This window comes from Hevea brasiliensis, chromosome 8 (assembly GCF_030052815.1).
Source record: "Hevea brasiliensis isolate MT/VB/25A 57/8 chromosome 8, ASM3005281v1, whole genome shotgun sequence".
In the NCBI taxonomy this organism is placed as follows: domain Eukaryota; kingdom Viridiplantae; phylum Streptophyta; class Magnoliopsida; order Malpighiales; family Euphorbiaceae; genus Hevea; species Hevea brasiliensis.
This window is the reverse complement of record NC_079500.1, coordinates 15,067,293-15,080,646: the sequence shown is the minus strand read 5'-3', so window position 1 is coordinate 15,080,646 and position 13,354 is coordinate 15,067,293. Positions and strand designations below refer to the sequence as shown.

At 32.4% G+C, this 13,354-nt stretch overlaps 2 protein-coding genes across 2 annotated transcripts; both read left to right on the top strand.

The window, feature by feature from the left end:
• Positions 1–2,813: 2,813 nt before the first annotated feature.
• On the top strand, positions 2,814–3,748 carry LOC131182492 (proline-rich receptor-like protein kinase PERK3). The gene is made up of 3 exons (XM_058152051.1): positions 2,814–3,008; positions 3,208–3,561; positions 3,645–3,748. Exons 1-3 carry the CDS (start codon positions 2,948–2,950, stop codon positions 3,731–3,733), a joined length of 504 nt encoding a protein of 167 aa, XP_058008034.1. The 5' UTR covers positions 2,814–2,947; the 3' UTR covers positions 3,734–3,748.
• A 222-nt stretch (positions 3,749–3,970) lies between these two features.
• LOC131182072 (proline-rich receptor-like protein kinase PERK13) lies at positions 3,971–7,057 on the top strand. Its single transcript, XM_058150705.1, has 8 exons — positions 3,971–3,997; positions 4,452–4,534; positions 4,844–4,973; positions 5,145–5,309; positions 5,553–5,628; positions 5,813–6,400; positions 6,683–6,787; positions 6,875–7,057. Exons 1-8 carry the CDS (start codon positions 3,971–3,973, stop codon positions 7,024–7,026), a joined length of 1,326 nt encoding a protein of 441 aa, XP_058006688.1. The 3' UTR covers positions 7,027–7,057.
• Positions 7,058–13,354: the final 6,297 nt, after the last annotated feature.

Below are 13,354 nucleotides of genomic sequence, written 5' to 3'. Positions count from 1 at the left end.
GGTGACCTAAATGGTGAAAAGGTGACAATTTACTTAAAATTTACAAATTTTAAAATATTTAAAAATTTCAATTTAGTTTATCATCTTATTTTATTAGTGTATAGAATTTACAAAACCTAATATATGCTACATTTTTCAAAAGATTTCAATTTTTATTTTTTAATATATATAAATACGTATAAAATACGAGTTAACATAATATTAAATAAATAAATAAATATAAAAGCTAAATATTCAAAAACTATTAATCAAAACACTTGACACAATTAAAAATAATATTTTTTAAAAAATTATTTTAATTTACTTTTCTAAACTATAAATTTAATTATTGGTATTAGATAATGCTTAACTTAATAATTTTATATTAAAAAGTATAATTATTTAAATTTGAAAAATAACATAAAATGAAAGGGAAATATTTAATATAAATGTAATTTCTGTTTATATATATATATATATATATATATATTAAAATTTAAGAATTATGTATTTTTAAAAAGAAATTAATAATATATTTTATAGATAATACATATAAGATATAATTAATATGAATAAAAACTATATTTATTACATATTCCAAATTTTCAAAAAATTATGTGTATTTTTTTTTTAATAAATTTAGGGGTCATAGCAACCTCTATCATTCTAGCTCCGTCAGTGCTAAATATCATTACAAATGTAAATCAATAAACATGATAAATAACATAATCTAATATATTTAATATAAAAACTAAAGACTCCCAAATTATTAACAAAAATTTGACAAGTATATTCACTATTAATTGATGGTTGACATAATTAAAAAAAATATCAATTAATCTAAATGATAGGATAATTTAAATGTAACCATATGTAACTATAAGATTCTATCATTCGGAAATCAAATAACTTTATGTTATATTTGGATTGAAGGATTTGACCTAGTTGAATTAGAATTTGGACTAAATATATTGTTTAGATATTTTAAATGAAAATGAATTTGAATTTAGTCTAAATCCCATATATTCACAATAAAAAATTAAAAATTAAAAATAACTACTTTTATCTTATTAAATGGGTAAGCTCTATATAATACTCCCTTAGTTCGCAAATAAGTGTAATAAGTGTCGTTTAAGGTTTTGATACTAGAATTAAGGAAAATATTTAATAGTCTAAATTTATAAGAATATTTAATTCATTAATAAATCCATTAATTCTTTGTCACACAAAATTAATCTCCCACACAACATTAGAAAAAGTCATTTATTGAAGCAATGATAGAGTTAGAACAAAAGTTAAAATGTTATCTTGTTTTTCTAAAAATGAACAAAATTTTCTTCCTAAAGCACACTTATTTGTGAACAGAGGTAGTATCAAAAATTCTAAAATTTAAATCAAGCATTTTAAATCCAAATTCTAAAATTCAAATGCAACCTTAGGTAAGTAAGGGTAATAAACCTTATCATGAAAAGAAAATGAACTTGTTATATTACTGAGTTAAGCTTGATGGAATGCCAATTTGTGCATAGAAAACTTCTAGCTGAAAAAATAATTGTTTTGTGCATCTACCTAAGTTTTACTTCTTCCGATAAAATTTTGCATGATTATATATATATATATATATATATATATATATATCTGTCCTTTTGAAATCTCAACTCTAGGAACATTTGAAGTAAATTTTACACAGCTGCATAGCTTGGACACGGTCAATTAAATATTAATCTAAGATATGTAATTATTAAGGAGAAATTTTGTTCCCTTTAGTTATCATATTAAATGAATAAGTGTTGCGTGTCATAAGTATAAAACATTTAAATATATATATTATTTATTTATTTATTAAATATAAAATACTTATCATACGTTGTCATTATTTATTTGTTTTTTTTTAATCAACAATGTAAGATAATATTATTAAAATATTTTTAAATAAATCAAGAAAAACTTAATATGAACACATGAATTAAATCTGGTCAATAGGCCTCTTCAGTACATTCTATCTAATATGTGACATATTAAGTGGGAAAACCTGGAAAGATAGAAACAGAAGAAATCCATCATAACCAAGAGGTAGCAAGCCATTCACAGAGAAAATGTCCTCTAGACGACGTTGTAGAAATAAAAATTAAATCCTCCGGACCTGGGGCCTTAAGGTTATCACAGCTTTATACTACAGTTCTGATCTCCTCAGTCGAAAATGACAATTCAAGCTTCATAGCATCTTCTTCATCCAGAGTTGTTAATTAAAGACAAAGAACCAAGGAATGCTGAATTGGCAGTATCATCTCTGAATTTGTCTTGGAAGTGGTCGAAGAAAACTCGTTTAATTAATTATTTGTTTGTTATTATAATATTGAGTATAAAGAAGTAGTTGGAATAAATTTAATCAAGCAGATGTAGAATATTCATGATTCAATAGCCTTTCATTTTGCTAATTTTATCATTATAAATGATATTGTATCCAATATTAGGACTACATTTATTTTATGGAAAATAGTTTATATATAGAAAATATTTTTTATTTTCATGATAATATTTTCTGTTATTTGCTTGTGATGCTAAATAATTGATGTGTTTATATCATGTATGTATAAATATTTTCATATTTTAATAAAATTATCAAAATCTAAAAAATAAAAAATAATTTTCTCTTTTGAAAAAAATATTTTCTAAAAAAAATAATTTCTATTAAACAAATGAAATCTTGATAAGGAGACTGCCTCACCTAATTAACCAACAAATTTAACCTAACACATTTGTCCATGTAATGACCGAGAAAAATGTAGGAAGATACATTATCAAGGCTTCACACGATCATAATTTCTCCGCTTGTTCTCTCTCGCTCTCTCTCTTGATCTTTCTCTATAAAATCTGAACCTTACCCTCTCTTTTTCTCTGAAGTCCTCAGCCCTGAAGTTTATAACCATACAACCATATCATACTACTGTATCGACTTGTGATCTTGATGGCTTTCGTGAGGAATTGTTTCAGAATCACCGAGGCAGATCGCCGATCTGAAACTAGAGGTATGGTTCCGTTCTTGAACCATGCTTTTATTTACGAGATCATGACAAAACAAATCCACTCCTTTATTTTATTTTACTTTTATGGGTTCCATTTCTTAGTTCTTAGAAGTTGCCTAGATGCTTGATGGATAGGGAAAATATATACTCTTATGTTCTAATTCTAGCGTTTTGTTTCCTTCCACTTTGAGGCGTGTTATAGTTTGGTCTAATGTTGGATCTACCTCACGAGAAGGATTTGGGCTGAAGCAATATAGCTATAATGAACTAGCAGAAGCAACTGATAAGTTTTCCAACAGCAAACTCCTGGGCGAGGGTGGTTTTGGTCTAGTCTATGAGGCAACACTAGGTGGCAAAATAGTTGCCATTAAGAAACTTAAAATTGGTCGGGATGAACGGTCGCAGTCGAAAGAAGAATCGGAGAAGGAGATTAAGGTTGTTAGCCAAGTGAGTCACAAAAATCTGGTTAAGCTGTTTGGATACTGCATTGAAGGAGACGATATATTGCTTGTTTTAGAGTACGTTCCAAAAAAATCTTTGAGACATCATTTACACGGTAAGTCCTTTTGTGCTCTGAGACATATACAAATAATAATATGATGTTAAGATCGATCTTGCTCACATGAAATGACATCGCAGGAGAGATGATTTTGGAGTGGACAAAAAGAATGAAAATCGCCGTAGGAACAGCTAAAGGGTTAGAATATTTACATGAAAACTGTGAGTAGGCTTATTCTTTTTTTTTTTAATTGATTTTGTGTTGTTAATTATAGCTAAAAGTATTTATTGTGTCCATATAGGTACACCCAAAATCATTCATCGTGATGTTAAGGCCGATAATACACTTATTGACGAAAAGTATGAGCCAAAGGTAGAGTATACGTGCCAAGATTTTTCTTAGAAGATATTAATTTCATATTTGGATATAAATTTGTTTATTATATTTGATTATTTTTCATATTAAGATGATATTCCATGGAGCTCATAAGTTGGTTAAATCAATTATAAGCCATAATTTAAAGTTGACTTATTTGTTTAAAATATTTTTTGAGCCTAAAAAAATAAGTTGGGGTGAGAAATTTTTCATTTTAATACTTATAACACATTTAATTTCATAATCTCACTACATATCCTTATTTTATTTATTGTTATATTCATATTAAAAACATATATTTTCCTGTAATAATTAAATAAATTGTTTATATTAATTTTAATAAATATTTGTCTATAAAATATTTTTATTTAATTAAAAATTAAATTATATTTTAATATGATTGAAATATATTTTAATAATATTATAATAAAATATTAAATTAATATAATTTATAATTTTAACAAATAATTTAATGCTTTTTAGTCATTTTAATAAATTACATGCCACAATTGTAAGAAAAAAAAAATTACCACAATAAATCTGTTAAATCTGCTTAGATTATTTTTGTTCAGGTCGCAGATTTTGGACTTGCTCTTCTTTTTCCGGAAACTGGTAACCTCACTCACATCACTAGATCAAACAAGGGAACTCAAGTGTAAGATGATTTCTCTCTCTCTCTCTCTCTCTATTTAAGTGGTTGAATACATTAATATTATAGTTTGATTTAGAATACTTAAAATAAAATAAGAATGTTGAAATCTCCATCAAATATTTTCTTTTTTTTGGATAAAAGTTTTTAATTTGGTTATTCAATACCGTTTGTTTGCAGAAATAGAACATTATCCTTTTGAAAACGTCTCTAAAATGTCGGATGTTTATTCCTATGATGTGGTTCATTTAGAACTAACAATTGGGGGGGCAAACTTAGCTTGAAGGTGCTAATATGGTTGCTTGTTCAATGCAGTTATGCAGATCCAGAGCATTATCCTCAAAAGGTTTCTGAAAAGTCAGATGTTTATTCCTATGGTGTGGTTCTTCTAGAGCTAATATCTGGAAAAAAAACTAAGTTTGAAGACACTAATATTGTTGCTTGGGTATGACACTCATCTATAATAGTTAATGTCTTTAGAAATTTATGGATTCTTTCAAATTTCCCAAACTAAATACTGCTTTTCTGTTGTACTATCAAATAAAGGGGAAATGATGGTTAGAAAATTAAATTTTGATAAAAAAAATAATAACTACTTGTATTTATTGATTTTCAGGCAAAACCTCAGATTCAATATGCTTTGCGCAGTGGAGACTATACAAATCTTGTTGATTCCAAAATATTGCAAATGAACTACAACGAAAAGGAAATGAAAGCAATGATTTCTTGTGCTGCGGCTTGCATGTATAAACCTTCAAATTCTCGTCCAAAAATGAATCAGGTTAAAATTCGATTGCATAATTATTTGGCATAGACATATTTCATTTATTTTCATTATTAATTATCTATTAGAGTATTCAAAAAATATGTAAGAAGATAGATTGATTGGTCTTTTTTCACCTTTAAAAGAGGTAAAAAGTGAAGAGATACCATTAGATCAACATTAAAAATTTAAAAAATAACAAATAAAAAATAAAATTATTATATTCATGTATAACCTTTTCACTATTGCTATGCCATGCAGATAGTTCGAGCACTTGAAGGATATATGTGTATAGAGGAAATATGGAACGAGAAGAATGACAACATATTCCTGAAAGGTACTACATGTTAATTTCCATTTCTTAGGGAAATTTAATATGCTAAACTCACGATTGCCATAAAAAAAATTCATATATTAAATTTCCTCTTTTCTTTTGATAAACTTATTAGTGATTTTCCTTTACCATAGTCCTATCTTTAATTATATCACTACTCTAATTTACTATTCTCTTCCTTGACCAGATAATCCTAAGTCTAATGGATCTCATAATGTTGAGCCCAATGGATCTCATAAATCGAAACCTCTTATCAGTTCAGAAGCTAATGGATCTCATAATATTGAGTTCAATGGATCTCAGAAACTGAAGTCTCTGGTCAGTTCAGAAGCTAATAATGGCATTGAACAGAAGGAATTTACTCATCGAGAACCCTTGGTGGCAATTAATGGTTCCTCTAATGCCACTAATGTCACTGAGAGGTTTCAAGATTATCGGCAGAGGAAAATTAATTTTCAAGAAGATTATCAGCCGAGAAGATTTACTTATCAAGAACTAACAATGGCAACTGGAGGTTTCTCCGAGGACAACCGTCTTGACGAAGGTCCTTGGGGTCAAGTCTATAAGGGAGACCTAAATGGTGAAAAGGTGAAAGTTAAGAAATTTAATAATCCTAAGAAGCAAGAAGAAGAATACACGAAGATGAAAGCTGTTGCCAGTGGTTTCCGTCTCAGAGGTCTTGTTAACCTTATTGGATACTGCGAAGAAGGAGCCAATAGACTGCTTGTTTATGAGTTTGTTCCACTGGGCAAATCCTTGAGAAATTATTTTGATGGTATGCCCCTAACGAACTTGTACTATGGCTTTGCGGGAAACTATGCTTGTGGTGTCATATCCAAAGACCATGTCTATCCCAAAATCTGAAGACAATAGCCCATATTACTAATCCAAAAACAATCTGTAAGCTATTAGGTTTCTAGCTGTAGGTCTATATTATTAATCCAAAATCTGAATACAAAGCCCATATTCTATTCCTTTTGGGCCTTTGGAATATTTACTTGGACATTTCAGTTTGCGATTTGTCGTCCTAACAATTAAATGTATGCACAAAATACAGGTAAGGACGGTTGCCGGAGAGTAAGTGACGATTTAATACGATTGGCAAGAACATTGGATGATTTGGAAAATAAACTTGCGAAAGGTGAAAATGAACTTGCGAAAGGTAAGTAATTTAGGCATTGGCTACTAATCCTTACCTGTTTCCAGATTTAAGGTGTTTGTATCTGATTCCTGATTTATGTATTTTCAGAAAATTTTCTGTCGTGGCATATGTCAGCGCATTGGAAGGACAAATTTTTTCTTGATGACGATTTTGAGCTCAGGGTGATAATTACACATATAATAGCACCTTATCGGCAATCGTTTGCACATATTTGGGCATTTTATTTTATATATATATAAGAAGTTTAGAAATTTTATTATCTTTTATATTTATGCATTTAACTTCACATATAAAAAGTTCAATTAATGGACGGTCAACTTATTATTTAGTGCATAATTAATTGTATATATATCCCATGTAATTGCTGACAATAGCAGATAATTAGCATCTGTGTAATTTTCTAAATCTTATAGTCATCTATTTTTATAGGACATTTGATGCGTCCCAACCGCAAGTGCACGGGTCGTACAAGTAGTATAGAAAAGATATCGATCCCACGAGGAGTTGTGTTAATGATTGAATTTTTGATATAAAAGTTGACTAAATTGAAGTATCTATGAAATTAAAGAAGTGAATTGATGAGTAATGGAGCGTGAAATCTATATGTGCAAAATCAATATTCTATTCAACATTGTATTGCATTAAGCTAAAATTGCATCAAATTGAAATAAGCAAGTTCAAATATGGCGATATTGAAAATGGCAAACAATTAAATTTAATTGAAAATTAACAATGGTAAAAAGGTGATTCCGGAGTTCGGGATTTCATATTCGAGCTATTTTGGGATTTAAATCGGTTATCCAATTTTATGAAACTTATGGGTTTTAAGGAGATTAATTCTTAAATCCTTTGAATTCCCTTTCGAGTGAGACAAAGAGTGCCTTAATCAAACTAATCCTACTTTCGTGGAGTTAGAATTAATTAAGACCCATTAAGTTCTTTAATTAATCTGTTAATCCTCTTAATCCTTAGCCTATTTCTAGGTCTAAGTTAATTAAGTCCAATTTATTGATTATCTATCACAAGGCCTTCTCCTTTCGGTGCTTCAACCATGGATTAAGAATATCACTTAATGGGATCCTACACTAAGCATGTCATTAAGCATACAAGAAATGAATAAAACTCATTAAGACCACAAAATATGTATTACCCAATCAAAATCCACAAAATATCTCAAATATTACAACCATTACTCCAGAATCAAAAGTAAACTACTCACTATCCATAATGCTTACAAGATATGATGAGTTTAAATGGAAATAAAGCTTTAATCCAAGCTAAGAAGTAAGAAATTAAACACTAGAAATGTAGAAAAGTGTAAGGAAAGAAAGAAATCTGCAAATCTTGGTTGAAAATGGTGTGGAAGGTGAAGGTGACTCTTCAAATTCTGCTCAGCCCCTCCTTTCCTTTTCTGCTCCTTGTCTCCCCTTTTTAAAATGGGAAAATGGGACTATATATAACATTTTTCTGACATGGAGCCCTAAAATGGTATGTTCTAGGAAGAATTATTTGAGGGAATCTCCTGCCAGCTCATTAATGAACTATTCATGGGACTGCATAAGTGGACTGCATAAGTTATGCAGTCCCTTATGCGATTTTACTGATTCTGGGTCACTTATGCGAAGCTGCATGACTTAGTGCATAGGTTATGCACAATTTCGTGAATGTGCATAAGGGAGGCGAGAATGTGCATAAGCTATGTAGTCTCCTTATGCACATTTCGGCTGGTTCTGGAACAGTGATCTTTCTCCTTATGCAGATCTGCATAGCTTATGTGGCAAGTTATGCACAGTTTGGTTAATGCATATTTCAGCTTGAAAACTTGTTTTTGGCATCTTTGGCTGTAGAAGACACTCCTCAATGGCAAAATTCTCTTCAGTCCTTCAAAAACACCATTTTTCCTACAAAACAAAGTAAAAATTACAAATTAATGCAAAATTGACAACTATGAAAAACTAACTAATTAACTAATGAAATTAGCTAAAAAATGACTAATAATCAAATAAAAAGGGTTATAAAATTAGACCTAAATGACTATGCAAAATGTATGCATCAAATACCCCCAAACTCAAGCTTTTGCTTGTCCTCAAGCAAACTTTAAAATGTAATGCAAAATTTTTAGGGGTGCCTTATCCAAAGAGCTATGAAAATTACCTATTAAAGTAACTAAACACACCTTTAGCCATACCAACAATCCATATACCCATCCTTCGAAATGCAAAGAACTTAATGCTTATCCAAGCTTCCACCGCTTAGCCATCAAGTCAATTATCATTCAAAATCCCCAAACCAACCAATCAAAAGAGAGAGAGTCATGCTCAAAAGGAATTCTAGAACAATCAATAGTCAAAGTGTCTCTATATAGAGTGATGGAATTGAATGAATGAATGGATAGTTTTCCAATCCCATAGGCAAATTCCCTACTCCTATCTCCACTAATGTAGCAAGTACTATCAAGAGATCAAAGGTCTTTTTAGGGATATAATGGGGCTCTGGGGTTCAAAATGAGGCTAAGAAGAAAGATGGGTAAAAAGTATTCAAAGCATGAGAATATTTTCAATTTTGAAACATAAGGTACACTTTATTATATCTTTTTCTCTTTTTTATATAGGAGAAAGAAATACACAATGAGGATTGTCAAGTGCTAGCATATTTTACAAAACACATAAAATGGAGGGACATTTTGATACTTTAGACTCGTATTTGGCATTTTCTTTTGATGCTTGTCCCTAAAATTTTGCCACCCCCAAACTCATTTCTTTTAATATTTTGGGTGGATCTCTTTCATTTTGAATGACAATGGTGAAAAGCACATATACTAGCACTTTTTACAAGATGACAAGTATTTCTTCTCCCTTTTATTGTATATATATATTTTTTTTTCTTTTTTTTTATTTTATTTTATTTTATTTTTTTATTATTTTTAGAAAGTGTACCTAATATTCAATATTATTCTCATGAAAAGGATTGGAGTGTTTGGTTCATTGGCTAGGTAGTAATAAGGGTTTCATGAAAAATTAGGGATAAAAAGGCTCAAAGGGGTTTGCAAGGGTTAATTTTAATTAGGAAAAAGGCCAAAGGTTTAAAATGAGAAAGTTTAAATCAAAGAATGCCTAATCATCTCTCTTTTTCAAGTACAAGCTGGTATTTCGCCTTGAAAGGTTTAGAAAATTTGTTCTAGGATTGGTGAGACATCATTTGACTACCTTATATCCAGTAACTCCCTCTAAACACTTCCACCTCCAAATGACTAGTTGGGTGGCTTTTTGGCTAAGAAGATATAGGCAAGGGATAGACACTTCAAAACCTTGCACCTTTTAGGAAACTTTCAATCCACAAACCCAACTAAAAGGTGAGTCAAATCACTCTCATAGGCACATTTTCAATACTCAAGGGATTTGGCAAAAGAATTTAATGCATGATGCATGATTCCTAAAAATGAGTAATGCATTAACTAAATGGAGGAAGTCTATTTGTATGCAATGTGTACAATTTCTAAGTGATGTATAATGTGTGTGTAAATGTGTTATGTATATGTATGTATGGATGTATATGTAAAATATTTACAATATATGAAAATGAAATGGGATGAGATGTTCCTATACTCAAAATGTGAAAAATGAAGCAAAAATTAAGCAAAAATCAGAATGTGCACCCCCAAACTCAAAATTGGACATTGTCCTGAATGTCTCATGCAATGTGTTATCAAAAATCAAAGTAAATGGTAATTACCAGGAATTGTAAAGATTAAGAGCAAAAAGAAAGAGTTACCTGGTATATAGTAGATGAGAATTCAAGATAAAGGGATGCATAAGACACTGCACAGGGTATGCAGAGTTAAGTGCTGTCCAGAGCATGTGCATAAGTAAGGTGCATAAGCCGTGCGGTGCTGCATAAGAGGCAATTTATGTTGCATAGGCTATGCAGGACAGTTGCATAAGGGGAATACAACCTGTGCAGTGCTACATAAGAGGCAGAAAGGGTTGCACAGGCTATGCAAAACAGTTGCATGAGGAAATTCATAGCCTGTGCAGTGTATACAAAAGCTGTTGCATGGGAATTGGCAAGGGGAAATGTATAACCAGCAGTAAAAGCATTAAAGTATATGCAGAGTATGGACAAATATGTACAAAAGGGCAATAAGTGCAATGAAAATTAAAGAAGACTAATGTAATAGCTATTCAATAAAACTTCAAGAAAAACAGAATTTAAAACAAACTAATTCAAAACAAACAAACATAATTCAAAACAAACTATAAATGTTTGAACATATTTACAAAGGAAAAGTCCTACAAGTTGGAACAAAAGTAAAACAAACACTAATCTAGTTCTATTGTCTTGCCCTTGTCCAAGGATGTTGCTAAGGGGCTGGTGGCTGCTGCTGGCTGTCGAAAGGATGGTGCTGGAGGAGGTGATGGAGGTGGGGGTGGCATACCCAAAAAGATCATGAGTTGTTTCACCATCTCCTTCAATTCTTTCTGCTTGTCCCTGGTTTCCATGACAAGGTCAAATAGCTGATCATGACGATCCTTCAGTGTATCAAGACCAGTGTCAAGCTTCCTATCCACAAAGTATATATCATCACTAAGCCTTTCAAGATAGGTGAATAAGGCTTTAGTGTTGAATGCAGGAGGGGCTGTGGAAGAGGAAGGTTCAGCTGTAGGAGGTATGGGTTGAGCAGAGGCTGCTGGGATGTCCTGAGCAGGCTGAGGGGGTGGGGGAGGTGTAGTAGGATGCTGTGGGACGGATGGGAAAGCTTGGGTTTCTGGTTGTGCAAGGGGCTCAGTTTCTGCTGCAGGGTGGGCAGTATCAAAATATGACAAATTGAACCCTGTTTTGGTTAAGTGTGCAGTATCAAAATATGAAGTGTCCTCAAGTGCTGGTATTGAGTGCTCTGCAGGATTAAAACCAAAATGCTTGGCTATGACAGTGATAAGCCCACCCAAAACAATGTCACCTATGGATTTGGTGGCAATATGCAGCACATGCTCACAAAAGAAATAACCAGGAGAAACTTTAACTTTGTGAAATGCACACCATAACATAAAAAGTTCAGATTTTCCTACAGCACCAGAACTAGTCCCTCTGCCCAATATGGTGCTAGCTATCAGCCTATGAATAAACCTAAGTGCAGGGTCAAGTATTTGGGATGTTTTTTATCTTCCAGCAGAGAAAGTTTGAGGTTGGTTTGTGATGATTCTCCAAAATTGGGCAGCATTCCAAATGCCCCTGTTGGCTACCTCTACTCCAGTATGTGGTACTCTAAATAACCCATCAATTGCAAAGCCAAAAATGCTATGAAATTGGTCCAATGACAGTTTTCTATTTTGCCCCAAGCATCTAAATTTCATAATTGGCTTATGGTCTACATCATACAAGTTGAGGGTAGCAGAGAATGAAGAAATAAACTCCAAAACTAGAATTGGATAAACTATCTCCTGCTTATGCACAAATTCTGTCCAACCCATACCATCAAGATATGTAACTACATTGTTAAATAAACCAAGAGATTGTAAAGCATCAGCAGATATATACCTAGTGGGTTGTACCTTCCTATCCTTAAGTCGCTTAAAAGCTGCTTTTTGAATCGTATCCGGAAGAGGCCAGGGTAGCTTTGATACATGAGAGGCTGCCGAAATTGTCTTTTTGGTGGAAGAGGGTGTAGAGGCTGGAGCTTTTAGCTTTTTGGGTGGCAGTTCCGACACTGGGGTGGGTGGGTCTTTGCGTTTGGACAGAGGAGGGGCAGAGGACATGGGTCGCACAGATTTGGACCGGATTTTACGTTTGTATGTGGTTGGGGGAGGTGGTGGGGGTGTCGCTTGTAGAGGAGAATTGGGATTAGGGGGTATCGATGACAATGGAGAGACTTCGAGAGGGGAAGCGGGGCGGGAATGTGGAGGGGACTCCATTGCCGATGGAGAAGATGGGAGAGATAAGGGTGAAAGAAGAGAATCGAAGAAGAATGAGAATTAGGGCAAATGTAGTGAGAATCGAAATGGAGAAGAAGAAGTTATGAGGAGGAGTTATGCCGGAATGAGGATTTTGAGAGAAGAAGTACAGTGAACAGGGTTTATCGGGGTGAAGGTGGGAAAGAAAAGGGAAAAAAAAAATTTGATTTAAATGGGTTTTGTAAAAGACTGCATAAGGGGAAAGTGCATGTGCATAGCTTATGCACCAGCTTATGCAAGTGTTCCTCGGTTTTGAAGGTCAGAAAAATATGTCATGCAGAAGTGCATAGGCCATGCATGCTGCTTATGCAGGTCTCGGCAACTTTTGAAATTTGGGAAGCAAAGTCATGCGGGAGTGCATAAGTTATGCACTCCCCTTATGCACCTCTCGACAGAATTGATTTTTCAGGAAATCGGGTCATGCAGAAGTGCATAGGTCATGCACTCTGCTCATGCACTCTTCGGCAATTTTTTTTTGATTTTTGGTTGGTGGTCATGCAGATGTGCATAAGCTATGCACTCTGCTTATGCACTCTTCGGTGGGTTTTGAGATTCAGAGTATGAGGTCATGCAGAAGTGCATAAGCTATGCACTCTGCTTATGCATGTCTCGGCAGCTT

What these genes read in the sequence shown, in the direction of transcription:
- LOC131182072 (XM_058150705.1), top strand. Translation starts at nt 3,971, where the DNA reads ATGATATTCCATGGAGCTCATAAGTTG. An exon ending in TCAAACAAGGGAACTCAAGT is followed by an intron (nt 4,535 to 4,843) that starts GTAAGATGATTT and finishes TGTTCAATGCAG; the next exon opens with TTATGCAGATCCAGAGCATT. An exon ending in CTCGTCCAAAAATGAATCAG is followed by an intron (nt 5,310 to 5,552) that starts GTTAAAATTCGA and finishes TATGCCATGCAG; the next exon opens with ATAGTTCGAGCACTTGAAGG.
- LOC131182492 (XM_058152051.1), top strand. Translation starts at nt 2,948, where the DNA reads ATGGCTTTCGTGAGGAATTGTTTCAGAATCACCGAGGCAGATCGCCGA. An exon ending in TCGCCGATCTGAAACTAGAG is followed by an intron (nt 3,009 to 3,207) that starts GTATGGTTCCGT and finishes GGCGTGTTATAG; the next exon opens with TTTGGTCTAATGTTGGATCT. An exon ending in TTTGAGACATCATTTACACG is followed by an intron (nt 3,562 to 3,644) that starts GTAAGTCCTTTT and finishes ATGACATCGCAG; the next exon opens with GAGAGATGATTTTGGAGTGG.